Source organism: Panthera tigris, chromosome D1, assembly GCF_018350195.1.
Source record: "Panthera tigris isolate Pti1 chromosome D1, P.tigris_Pti1_mat1.1, whole genome shotgun sequence".
NCBI classification, from domain to species: Eukaryota; Metazoa; Chordata; class Mammalia; order Carnivora; family Felidae; genus Panthera; species Panthera tigris.
Genome location: NC_056669.1, coordinates 53,191,904 through 53,202,419, shown reverse-complemented (window position 1 = coordinate 53,202,419; position 10,516 = coordinate 53,191,904). Strand labels below are relative to the sequence as shown.

The following is a 10,516-nucleotide window of genomic DNA, read 5'->3' as shown; positions in this document are numbered from 1 at the left end:
GGAGGGGCAGAGAGACAGGGAGACACAGAATCCGAAGTAGGCTCCAGGCTCGGAGTTGTCAGCTTGAACCCGTGAACTGTGAGTTCATGACCTGAGCTGAGGTCTGACGCTTAACAGACTGAGCCACTCAGGCGCCCCCCACTGATTCAGAAGTTCTGTAGGGGCGGGGGGGGGGGGGGTGAGCAGCAGTCTGTCTTGATAAGCTCTGCAGGTGAATCTGATGCAGGGCCAAGGTTGAGAAGCACTAGTGTGGTGGGAAGAGTAGCGGACTTTGGAAGGTAGGTGGGCGTGGGGGTGGGGGCTGGGGAGGGAGGAGTATGCTGTAGAAAACTTACCTGGGAGAAAGCGCGTTGTGCTGTATTGTGACTCATTGCACACCGTGTCCTCTGAGGCGTGTGCATCATCATACCGCCATCACAGATGGAAGACCAAGGCTTAGGAGGGTTAAAAGACTTGCCATGATTCCATAGTAAGAGCTGGAGCCAATTTCTGCACCCGGGTTGGCCTGACTCCCAAAGTGGAGTAGGGATTTTCTCTACCGCTGTAGGTGCCTCCTGGCACCACAGCAAAGTGGTGGTCTGGGTCTCTGTGCCTGGAGAGCCACTGGTTGCCTGGGGGAAGGGAGGGGCCTGGAGCTTCCCAGAGGGCCTGGTGCTGAGCCAGTGCTGGGGCTAACGGGAGGGCAGGGAGGCTTGCTCTTACTCCTCTGCTCAATTACTTGCATTTTCATAAGGTTTGCCATTCACACCGGGGAGCTGGGCTTAGCAAATGTACTTTCTGAAGTGACCAGCTGTCATCTCGGACTTCTAGAGCTGAGAGGTTAAATGTGAGGTTAAGTGAGAAAAGCAGGGTGAGAAATTACCTGTATGCTGTGATTATAACTACCTTAGTTTTTTATTTTTAAAGATACAGTAAGAAGACACAAAGGAAAGGGAAAAAATGCTAAAATAATTTTTCCCCCCAATAGTTTGCAAGAGGACTCTGCATTCATTTAGTTTCAAAAGTACGGGGTGCCTGGGTAGTTCAGTTAGGCATCTGACTTCAGCTCAGGTCATGATCTCATGGTTCCTGAGTTCAGGCCCCACATCGGGGTCTCTGCTGTCAGCACAGAGCCCACTTTGGATCTTCTGTCCCCCCCTCTCTGTCTCTGCCTCTCCCCTGCTTTCGCTCTCCCTCAAAAATAAATAAACATTAAAAAAAAAGTGCAACTCGTGGCATAGGAGACAACTCTGTGCCCAGTGGTTCTCTCTTCAGGGCAGTATTGGGCTTTCCTGCCCCTTGGAGTCTGTCCCTGAGGCCAGTGAAGACATCAGCTTGGGGGGAGGGGGTGCGGGATGCCCTGGGGGAGCCCTGGGACATAGCTGATGTCACAGCATGATGACATTCATGAGGCTAAGCCCCAGGGTCATGTGGCCTCTGGAAATGCTGATGGCAGCTTACGAGGGATTCTGGGGCCAAGGATCTGAATCTTCCAGGGCATCCCGAGAACAGCAGCGTCCAGTCGCTACTTTCTGAACAAAGGCCACCAGACACCTTAAACACAAAATATTCTTTTATTTGTCAACGAAGGCTACACGGGATCACTTCTGGTTTTGTTTTTATGCCTTTTTTTTCTTTTTCTAGAAGGTATCTACATCTGCATTTATTTACAGCCTTGTCGGTATTTACACAGTCAAGAATACAGTGTTAGAAACACAAAAGTGTCGAGAAAAAAACTTCTCAAAATTAGTTCCAGACTTCAGGAAAACTATTTCCACATGGTAAGGCCAGAGTCTCCAGTGTTGGTCGTCCAAAGGCAGCTTGGGACAGTCCTTTTGCCAAAGCTGCGGGTTCAGAAGTGTTCAAGAACAGGCGGGTTTAGAAAAGTGGGATTCTGGTGTTGGGTGAAACCAGGGTTGCCGGGCCCCACCAGACATCTGTGACCCAGCTTCTGCAGGAATGGCTGAGCCTGCCTGAGGGCTGGTTCTCCGTTGGCAGTTGGCCCTCAGAATCAATCACATGTTCTTGGGGACTGAGGAGTCACCCAGTGTCATGCCTTTGGCATTCCAGAAGGGGTAAGAAACCCAACATGAGCCCCACCGAGGCCCCCCCCCCCCTCTGATCTTCCACATTCATGATGAAACCTAAGAGCTCACCGCTGTCTGGGGCGGTCAAGTACACAGGGCTGGTTTTTGAGAATGTAAAGGTTGGAGAGGATAAAGTTTCTATCACCTGAGCAATGAGTCTTTAAAATGAGTTTGCTGTTTTCTGACGGTTAAATGAAAGGGTCTTGAACTACAGAGTTCTTTCTTTTAACCCCCTCCCTTCCAATAAAATATAGACAAGTGTATAAACCTAGCTGGGAATTATGAGCCTCAAGTGGAGGGCTTTTTGTTGTAACAAGGATCCCAACAGAAAGAGGAGACTGGGTTCTTTCTGGAACCCCTCAGGAGGCAGGCCCCAGCTCAGGACCAGAAGGCATGGACTGGGCTTAGTGGCTGCTACGAGGAATGGAGAATAGATCCGACTTTGAGCACCAGGGATGTCAAACCCCAAAGCCCAGGATCCTGCAGAGTCCTGGCAAGCTCCTTCCTCCTGGGCGCCAAGCTCAGCATCCCTGCCCTCACCACGTGGCAACCACAAACACGAGGCTGCAGATGTGAACCTGCATTCTAAGACTTCACACCGAAAGCCCGATCTCTGCATAATGGAAACAGCCACCTACAAAGGTGGTACTTACAAGTCACAGCTGAAAAGGTCCTTTATAATTTTTTTTTCAAGCAAATGTGATTCTTTGTTATGTGTCTATGAAAACACTGCCCAGTGTTACCTTCCTTTGCCTCACCATCACCTTCTGCTTCTGCCCCACCCCATCCTGATTATTTAAAACTATTCTCAACTTCTGGTCAGTTTCCTAGGGATTGTTTCAAATTTTCCATCCCTAGGTGGAAATCAGGCACTGGGCTGTTCCTTGGGTTCTCAGCCAGCAATTCTGAGAGACCAGCATCAGGGGCTGATAAAGGTGCAATTTACCCCAGAGTTTCTTCCCCTTCATTCCCTTGTCATAGCTCTGCCCTCCAATGATGTCTGTCTGGAGGCTGGGTAAAAAAAGGGAATCTCATCTTACGAAAAACAGAGCTGGGGAATAAGTCCTGTTTAAAGCAATGGCAGAGAGGCTGAGGATCAGGGGGCAATGGTACCCGTGGAAGGCAGGGGAGAAGGCAGGAACTCTTCCAAAACAAACCCTTTGCTAGGGCAACATCCTGCAGAATCGTGAACCTGGGCCAGTGAGGGAAGGCTGGTTTCTCCAAGAAATGGACACTTTGAGTAGCTTAGTGCTAAAAGGGCAGGTGCCATCAAGGGTGGGATTTGATGCTTAGAGGTCACTCGGTGGGCATGGGGAACTCTGGCTTATGCCTTCAGACTCACTCTTGCTGTGAGATTGGGGCTGCTGGTCTCAGCAGAAGGACAGACTGAGAAGGGTGGTGCCATGTCACCTGCCAGCCCTAATGGAAGCCCACTCCAAAAGGCCAGGCCAGAAGCACCGTCTCCAGGAGCAACAGTACCGATGTGAAACCACAGTGTGTGATGCTGCCTACGCCACACCTGAGATCTTTTCTCTAAAGAAAGAATGCTTCAACTTCTCCCCGTACTGATGCTGGGCCTCCGTGGTGGTGTGGAGCCCAGGAAAGGCAAAACGTGAAGGAACATGCAATAATTCTGTGTTTTTGATCTTTACAAGTCCATCCTATTACTTTGGTGGGGGATGGGGGTGGAGGGTTCAGAGGGTGGGGACGGTGTAGGGAGATGATTCCCTTGGCTCTCATGTTGGCTCTGACCTTCAAGTAGATGTCCCCAGCAGGTCTCGACTGATGTCAGGTAGCCAAGATAGAACCGATCAGCTAGGCTAATGGGCACGAGAGCTTCACCCAAGGGCTCCTTGTATCAAGAGTATGTTTTGAGAGGCATCAGTCTATTTTGGATTTAAAAAACAAACGTGTTCTTCAGGCCAAACTGCTTTCCATCCCGTCCAAGAACGATCCTGCCAGATGGGAGTCCACCACCAGCTCCCAGGGACCACACACAGCAGGCCCGAGGAATACTGCATCTGACTCAGCAGAGCTCTGTACCCAGAGGCACTGGGCAACCAGTGGGCATACGGGCCAAGGTGCACTGTCGCAGCAGTGTGACTTTTGTGGAAGCAGGAAGAGCACTTAGCGAAACATATCCTCTAATCCCAGTGGGATGATGTAAGGCGAAACCTCCTCTCCCGAGAAGCGGCGGGTGCCTCCCTCTGCCAGGCAGAACCCAGGCTACATGCTGCTCCGGTTCTCACACAGCAAAGACCTTCTTGGTTTCATTAACTCGTGTAATATTCTGAAGACTCTGTGAGTAAGGCTATAAAGGTGCCATGAGCTTATCAGTCCAACAAGGTTTCCACGGGGGATAGCTCAGACTCAGAATTCATTTTCCACACTTAATGTAAATGTAACCCATAAAAGTCCCATTTTATAAGAAGCCCAGCTCAAAAGGAAGCATTTGGCTTCCCCTCCTGGTCTCCCAGAACCTCCTGTGAGTGGTAATGATGATGGTAATTAGGCAGATGAACCAGGAGCAAGGAGCTCCTCGCTCTTGCTGTGGCTGTCCCCTCCCCTCAATGCTTCCCTAGCCTGATGGCTGCTCTTGGGCGTGCCCACTTCCAAGAAGGCGAGAGAGCGTATGCCTCTTCCCAGTGACCTCAGGCATGGGTCTTCCCAGGGACAGCTGTAGCCTGGCCTCCCTGATCTGTGGGTACCGGCCTCAGGAACAGGTCCCAAACCTGGGGCAGCAGGGTGGGGGAGGGGGAGGGGGAGGGGGTTGGATGACCTTGCCAGGCCACACCAAATTAGCTCTTCCCTCCTTTCTCCTCAGTCTCTCTTTAAAACCCGGGATGGACTCCTCCAGAGGGGAAGCTGTTTTAGAAGAACTTCACAGAAGGAATTTCCTGAACGCTGACCCTGCTGCCTCCCAGCTGTGCTACTGGCTCATGTATGGGAGGCAGAGGAGCCTTCAGGAGCTGGTTAGAAGATGCTTGGCTTATGCCTTCCTCTCTTTGGCTGACTTCTTCTTAAGCATCTTTCCAGAATCAATGGCCACCAAACACCTCTCTCCACACTCCTGTTTCTCAGTGGTGGAGCTGAACAGTGGAGGGAGGATACCCACAGTCATGGGGAGAGAGGTTCACCTGGGAAGGCAGGCTGGTACCCTTGCTGCCACTGCCCTCCTTTTGCCATGGGTGGCCTGCCCCTCCCTGGACCTTGTGCTCACGTGGAGGGCTTGCCGGTTCTCGCATCTGACTCTGGGAGAGAGGAGGCGATGAGTAATAAGGAACATCATGGGAAGACCAACCAACCACAGACATCCTGGGTGCCTCGCCTCTATGGGAGGGTGAGGCTCTTAGCCCCAGGATGTTACGTCACCAGACTGGGGGAAGGGACCTGGGGGACACTTTCTCCATCCCCGCATGGGGGTGGCACCGACAACTACACAGGATTTGCAAAAGGGGTAGGGGGTTGCATTTAGCATCAAAATATAAAGCTTGGACAGGAGTTTGGGGCAGCTTGGAACAGGTGCTAAATGATATCACAAAAGTCCCCAGAGCAAGATGAAGACATCTGTGGTCCTCCAGAGGCACAGAACATGGTGAGTCAAAAGCCGCCACTCGTCTGGGGGAGCTGAGCCAAAAATCCTCAGGTCCTGCAGACCCTCCTTCCGGGCCCCCTCAGTAGTTCGGTACTAGCCCGTCACTCTCTACACCCCTCACTCCTGCCCGACCCCCATGGAAGAAAGGGTTGCACATGAGACAAGTTAGCACAGACACTTGTGTCTCACATCACACTGGGTACCTAGGGACAGACAAGGACACACCTCAGGAGATGTGTCTCAGAGAGGAGAAATGTACCCCAACAACAAGGAAAACTCCTCAAGGAGAAAGGGAACAAGAGACAATAAAGTTTTCATTGTGATCACACTACAGAAAAAAATACCTTCTGTTCTTTGCAAAAAATGTGTGAAGGCCAAATCTGTGTTTTTCTTTTCTTAAAAAAAAGGATGTTGCATGAGTTACAATGCAACCAGTATCTTTTTTGTGTGTGTCGGTTTGTTTTCTGCACTTGTTAAAAAAAGGATTTTTTTTTTTTTTTTTTAAGTACAACACAGTCAGGTGTGTGGCCACGAAAGAGTAGCTGTCTTTGGCAAGAAGTGCAGGCCGCGGACCTCTCTGTCACCTCCGGCCCATCTCGCTCTGTCTCATGAAGTGGATGTTGTTGGCGCTGTCTGACAGTTCCGGGTACTGCTCCACGGAGATCACGAAGAAGCCGTCGTAGCCTTGAACCCGCCCCGTGTTCAGCGCCTGCTGCTTCTCCCCCTCTGTCCAGGCCCGCAGGCCTTCCTCCCCTTCCCGGAGTCGCTGCTGCTCGCGGGCCCACGCCTGGCGCACGGCTCTCTGCCGGGCCAGCTCCAGCACCCGCGCCTTCTCCTCATCCAATGTGGTCCCGTAGCGAGTGCTCAAGCACAGTGCCCCATACTGGAGCTGGATGTCTGTGTAGCGTCTAGTCCTGCCATTGAGCATCGTGTTGATCTGGGACACCGTGACGTTGACCCCGTTCTCCAGGGTTCGCCGCCCCCCACTGAGGCCCAGGATGGCCAGGTCGCCTTCCGAGGGCCCTGGTTTCACAAAGTAGTGGGTGTCCATCCCGTCAATGGTGAAGTGCAGGTTCTCCAGGTAGTGGGCGTTGTTCAAGATGGCAGCAACCCTCCGCCCGTCTTCGTTGGCCACACTGATGATGTCTGTGGTCACTCGGCCATCCTTCAAGGCAAACTTGACCCCCTTGCCAAAGACCGAGCCACTGGATGCAAACTTCTTTGTCTCTGGGGCCTGTTGGCAGCTGGTGATTGTGGAGCCGTAGAGCTGGTCAAAACGTTCTAGGGTGACAAAGGCCTTGAGCTGCTTCTGCACCTCACACTGTACCCCGAGGATAGACTGATGGGGGAGGAGAGAGAGAAAGAAGGAATGAGGCAAAGGGGAAAACCTCTCCCCAAGAGCCTGAAGAGTCAGCTCTCATAACTAATCGAATCTATACACATTAACCAGTAGCATCTAGCTCTACTGCTGACCACTAGAACATTCTGCCGTCCTTTATCCATCCGTTCACCCATCCTTCCGTTAAGAAACTCTTCAGCAAGCATCTGCTCTGTGCCAGGTTTCTTTCTGGGCACTGGAGAGGTACCAACGAATCAGACATCATCCCTGCTCTTGAGGAACCCATCATTTAGTGCAGAAAGACAGATGTGACAGAAAATAATTATCATCAAATGTGATAACTGGTGGTTTAAGAGAAGTAGCAGTAATAACTTTGGCTAACAGGTCTTGGTCTTTGAGCTAAATCAGTCACATTCGGTATCTCATTTGATTTCCACAATAACTTCATATAGTAGGTACTCTTATTATTGATTTTACATCTAAGAAAAATAAGTCTCTAAGAGATTGTAATGGGCCCACATCCGTACAGGGGGTAAGTATTCAAGCCAACGTTTGAACTCTGTCTGATTCTAGAGGCTCAGCTTCAAGGGCTCTGGATCAGGGAGCAGAGGACAAGGATCAGAACATCTCAGCCCAAAGATGGAGGAATGAGGTGGACAAGGTAGGGTTCAAGGGCAGACTCACGCTTGAGTTGGAACTCGGAGGATAAGGGGACGATGTCAGATGGAGGAATGACAAGCAATGCGTTCTTGGCAAGAAGGCTTAGTAAGATGAAAAGCGGTCATTTATATAACCCGTCTTACCCTGCTTTATCGTTCTCCATCATGTTTATAAACTAGTTTCAAGGAGGGCCTCTGCCCCCATAGTGCTTCCTGGGGGCTCCTCAGATGCCTCTGCTCTCGGCTGCTTTGGGGGACAGATTGGGCCTGGTCTCCACATCATACCACCTACCCGTCCCTCCCATGGTGCAGGAGCTTGGCAAAGCCGGGTTCGTGCAAGCTCCAGGGCTTAACCAGCAACTCAGGGAAATGGCTTTAGAAACAGGCCTATCGGCTTCTCACTGAAATTAAGTCCTCTTTATAATTAATAGAACCCTGTCTGTGAACAATTATTTCCTAGAGTTTCACGAAAGCTGGAGTGCTCAACAACACAGATCTTCGATGCTTGCCAAGGGCAGAAATCAATAATTCATTGACGGGCGAGGTTGGCAAACAGGCCGTCAGAGACTGGGGCTCTGCGTCGGGGGGAAGGGAAGCTGGCGGGGGTGGGGGGAGGTGGGGAGCAGCTGGGCTGCTGTGGAATCAGCCAGGTCAGCTGGGGGGGGGGGGGTGGACAGTGGGGATTGAGCCAGGCAGAGGGCAGGGCTACAGCGGCACAGAACAGCAGAAAGGGGCCAGGCTTTGTGGTCAGACACACTGGGTTCTCATCGCCTTTCCTGCTGAGTGACCTTGAGCAAGTTTCTCTCTGAGCTCTGGTCTCCTCATCTGTAAAATGAGGAAGAATGCCTACCTCACACAGGGTTGTGTACTTCTTTCAACCATCTGTGCATTCAGCAAAAGGGCAGCACACTGGGTACCGAAGAAGACCCAGGATTTATTTGCCTTCTTGGGGCTCATAGTCCAGTGGGGATACAGGTGTGGTAAGTGCTCTGCAGGGGAGAATATGGGGTACTGCTAGGACCTAGACGTGCAGAATCATGTTCTCCAGAGTCTAGAGGACGGAGGCAGCTGAGCCGAGGAGGAAGGGAATCAGGCTGGAGTAAGACACACGGATATGCAAGTTTCTGGCTGTCAGCAGTGTGCCATCTAACAACGCTGCTCTCCCTCTGGACAGGGATCCCCAGAAGGCCTGGTCTCCGCCTGATTCGTGCCTGCATTCACGGGGTGCAGCGTGGGGTCTGGAAGAGGCAGCTCCTAGTACTTACATTATAAAGTGGGGGAGGGGGCGAAAAGGGGATGCCTGAAGTGAGGGGTGGGGTAGAGGGGTTTTTAAGGACCTTCACAGCTATATAATTCTGTGAGTCTTTAAAACCAGGCCATAAAAGGCACACAGGACAAGGTAACATTTTTTTGAACACCTTACAGACAGATCCGGGTGTGAATCCCAGTCTACCCCTTCCTTGCTTGTGTGGCACTGGAAAGCCTCAGGCATTAAACCTGTAAAATGCCAACAGTAATACCAGGGGATATGTGTGTGTTAACTTGTGTAGAATACCTCAGGCAGGTGCAGGTGAACGGAGGTGCTCAGAAAATGTCACACTTGTATTTAGAACACACCCTCCCTCCTTGCCCTTTTGCTCTGGGCAGTGACAAAGGCTCATTGTTTTTGTGGAATTCCAAACTCCTCGTATCAGAGAAAACTTAATAGAGCTTGTGGGGGTCTGTGTTCTGTTACAGCTGGGTCCACAGTGGCTTGCCAGTGGTTACTACAGATTTCCTGAACAGCTTCTGGCAGGCACTGTGGCTGCACCACGTCAGCTTCCGTCAAGGGCCCATGCTTTCCTGAAAAGCTTTGTAGGAGCCACTCCCATAAGGTCTGCCTGGCCTGAGGGTGGGTGGCCGTGTGTGCGCAGATTACCTTGCTGTTGTCCCACTCCTGAGTTTTCATCTGTGTGTGGACGAGCTCGTAGGATGGTTCCATGGCGTCCATGTCTGGCTTGGGGTAGCCAGGAATCACATTGTGCAGCTGGAATCCAAAGGTGAGGAGCCAGCTGTTGACATCTGGGTGGGAGAGAAGCAGAAATGTCCTTGTGGAGTGAGTGGACCTCAGAGGTGACATATCCCAATAAAGTGGCCCAGAGTGAGACAGCAGTGGGGGGGGGGGTGAGGGTGGGGGGTGTCACAAGTGGGACATCAACAGTTACAAACACTTTGGAAAACTGTTTCATGGTTATTAAAGCCGCACATACTCTTTGGACCATTGTTCCTCTCCTAGATATGTATCTAAGAGAGCTGTGACTTCAGTAGAACCTAGGTTTCCAGACTCCCCTGTCACTTAAACCTCTTTGGATTCAAACCCGGGGGGACTGGGGTGGGGGGTAGATGATGCACACCCACCCCCTGCATCAGGAGGAAACACTTGCAGAGGACAACTGCACCCAAAGGAAAGATTTAAGTGAATGACTTTCAAAGAGAAATTCCATTTAAAAACAAGCCCTCCCTCTTCTCCCAAACAGCAAGATGGCCTCTACCAATCATCAAAGAGTCCCCCCCCCCCCACCCTGAGTCTACCTTTCATTTACTCTGCTAAGTGATGCTAAGGAAGTCATTTAATCTCCCTGTGCCTTCATTTTCCAATCTTTAATACTGGGCTTGAGGGGACACCTGGGTGGCTCAGTTGGTTAAGCGTCCGACTTTGGCTCAGGTCATGATCCCATCATTCATGAGTTTCAGCCCCTGCATCAGGCTCTCTGCTATCCTCACAGAGCCCACTTTGGATCCTCTGTCTCCCTCTCTCTCTTCCCCTCCCCCACTCACATGCGTGCTCTCTGAAAATAAACAAACATTAAAAAAAATA

At 51.2% G+C, this 10,516-nt stretch overlaps 1 protein-coding gene across 3 annotated transcripts in view; it reads right to left on the bottom strand.

Annotated features, from left to right (window-relative positions):
- Positions 1-4,808: 4,808 nt before the first annotated feature.
- Positions 4,809-10,516, bottom strand: part of TENM4 (teneurin transmembrane protein 4) — a 597,404-nt gene continuing 591,696 nt past the window's right edge. For all 3 annotated transcript variants that reach the window (XM_042957496.1, XM_042957497.1, XM_042957498.1), the window contains 2 exons: positions 9,578-9,720; positions 4,809-7,000 (listed from right to left, as the gene is read on the bottom strand). In XM_042957496.1, the coding sequence (XP_042813430.1) occupies positions 6,242-7,000; positions 9,578-9,720 (902 nt within the window). In that variant the 3' untranslated portion in view covers positions 4,809-6,241. The remainder of the gene's footprint in view (positions 7,001-9,577; positions 9,721-10,516) is intronic.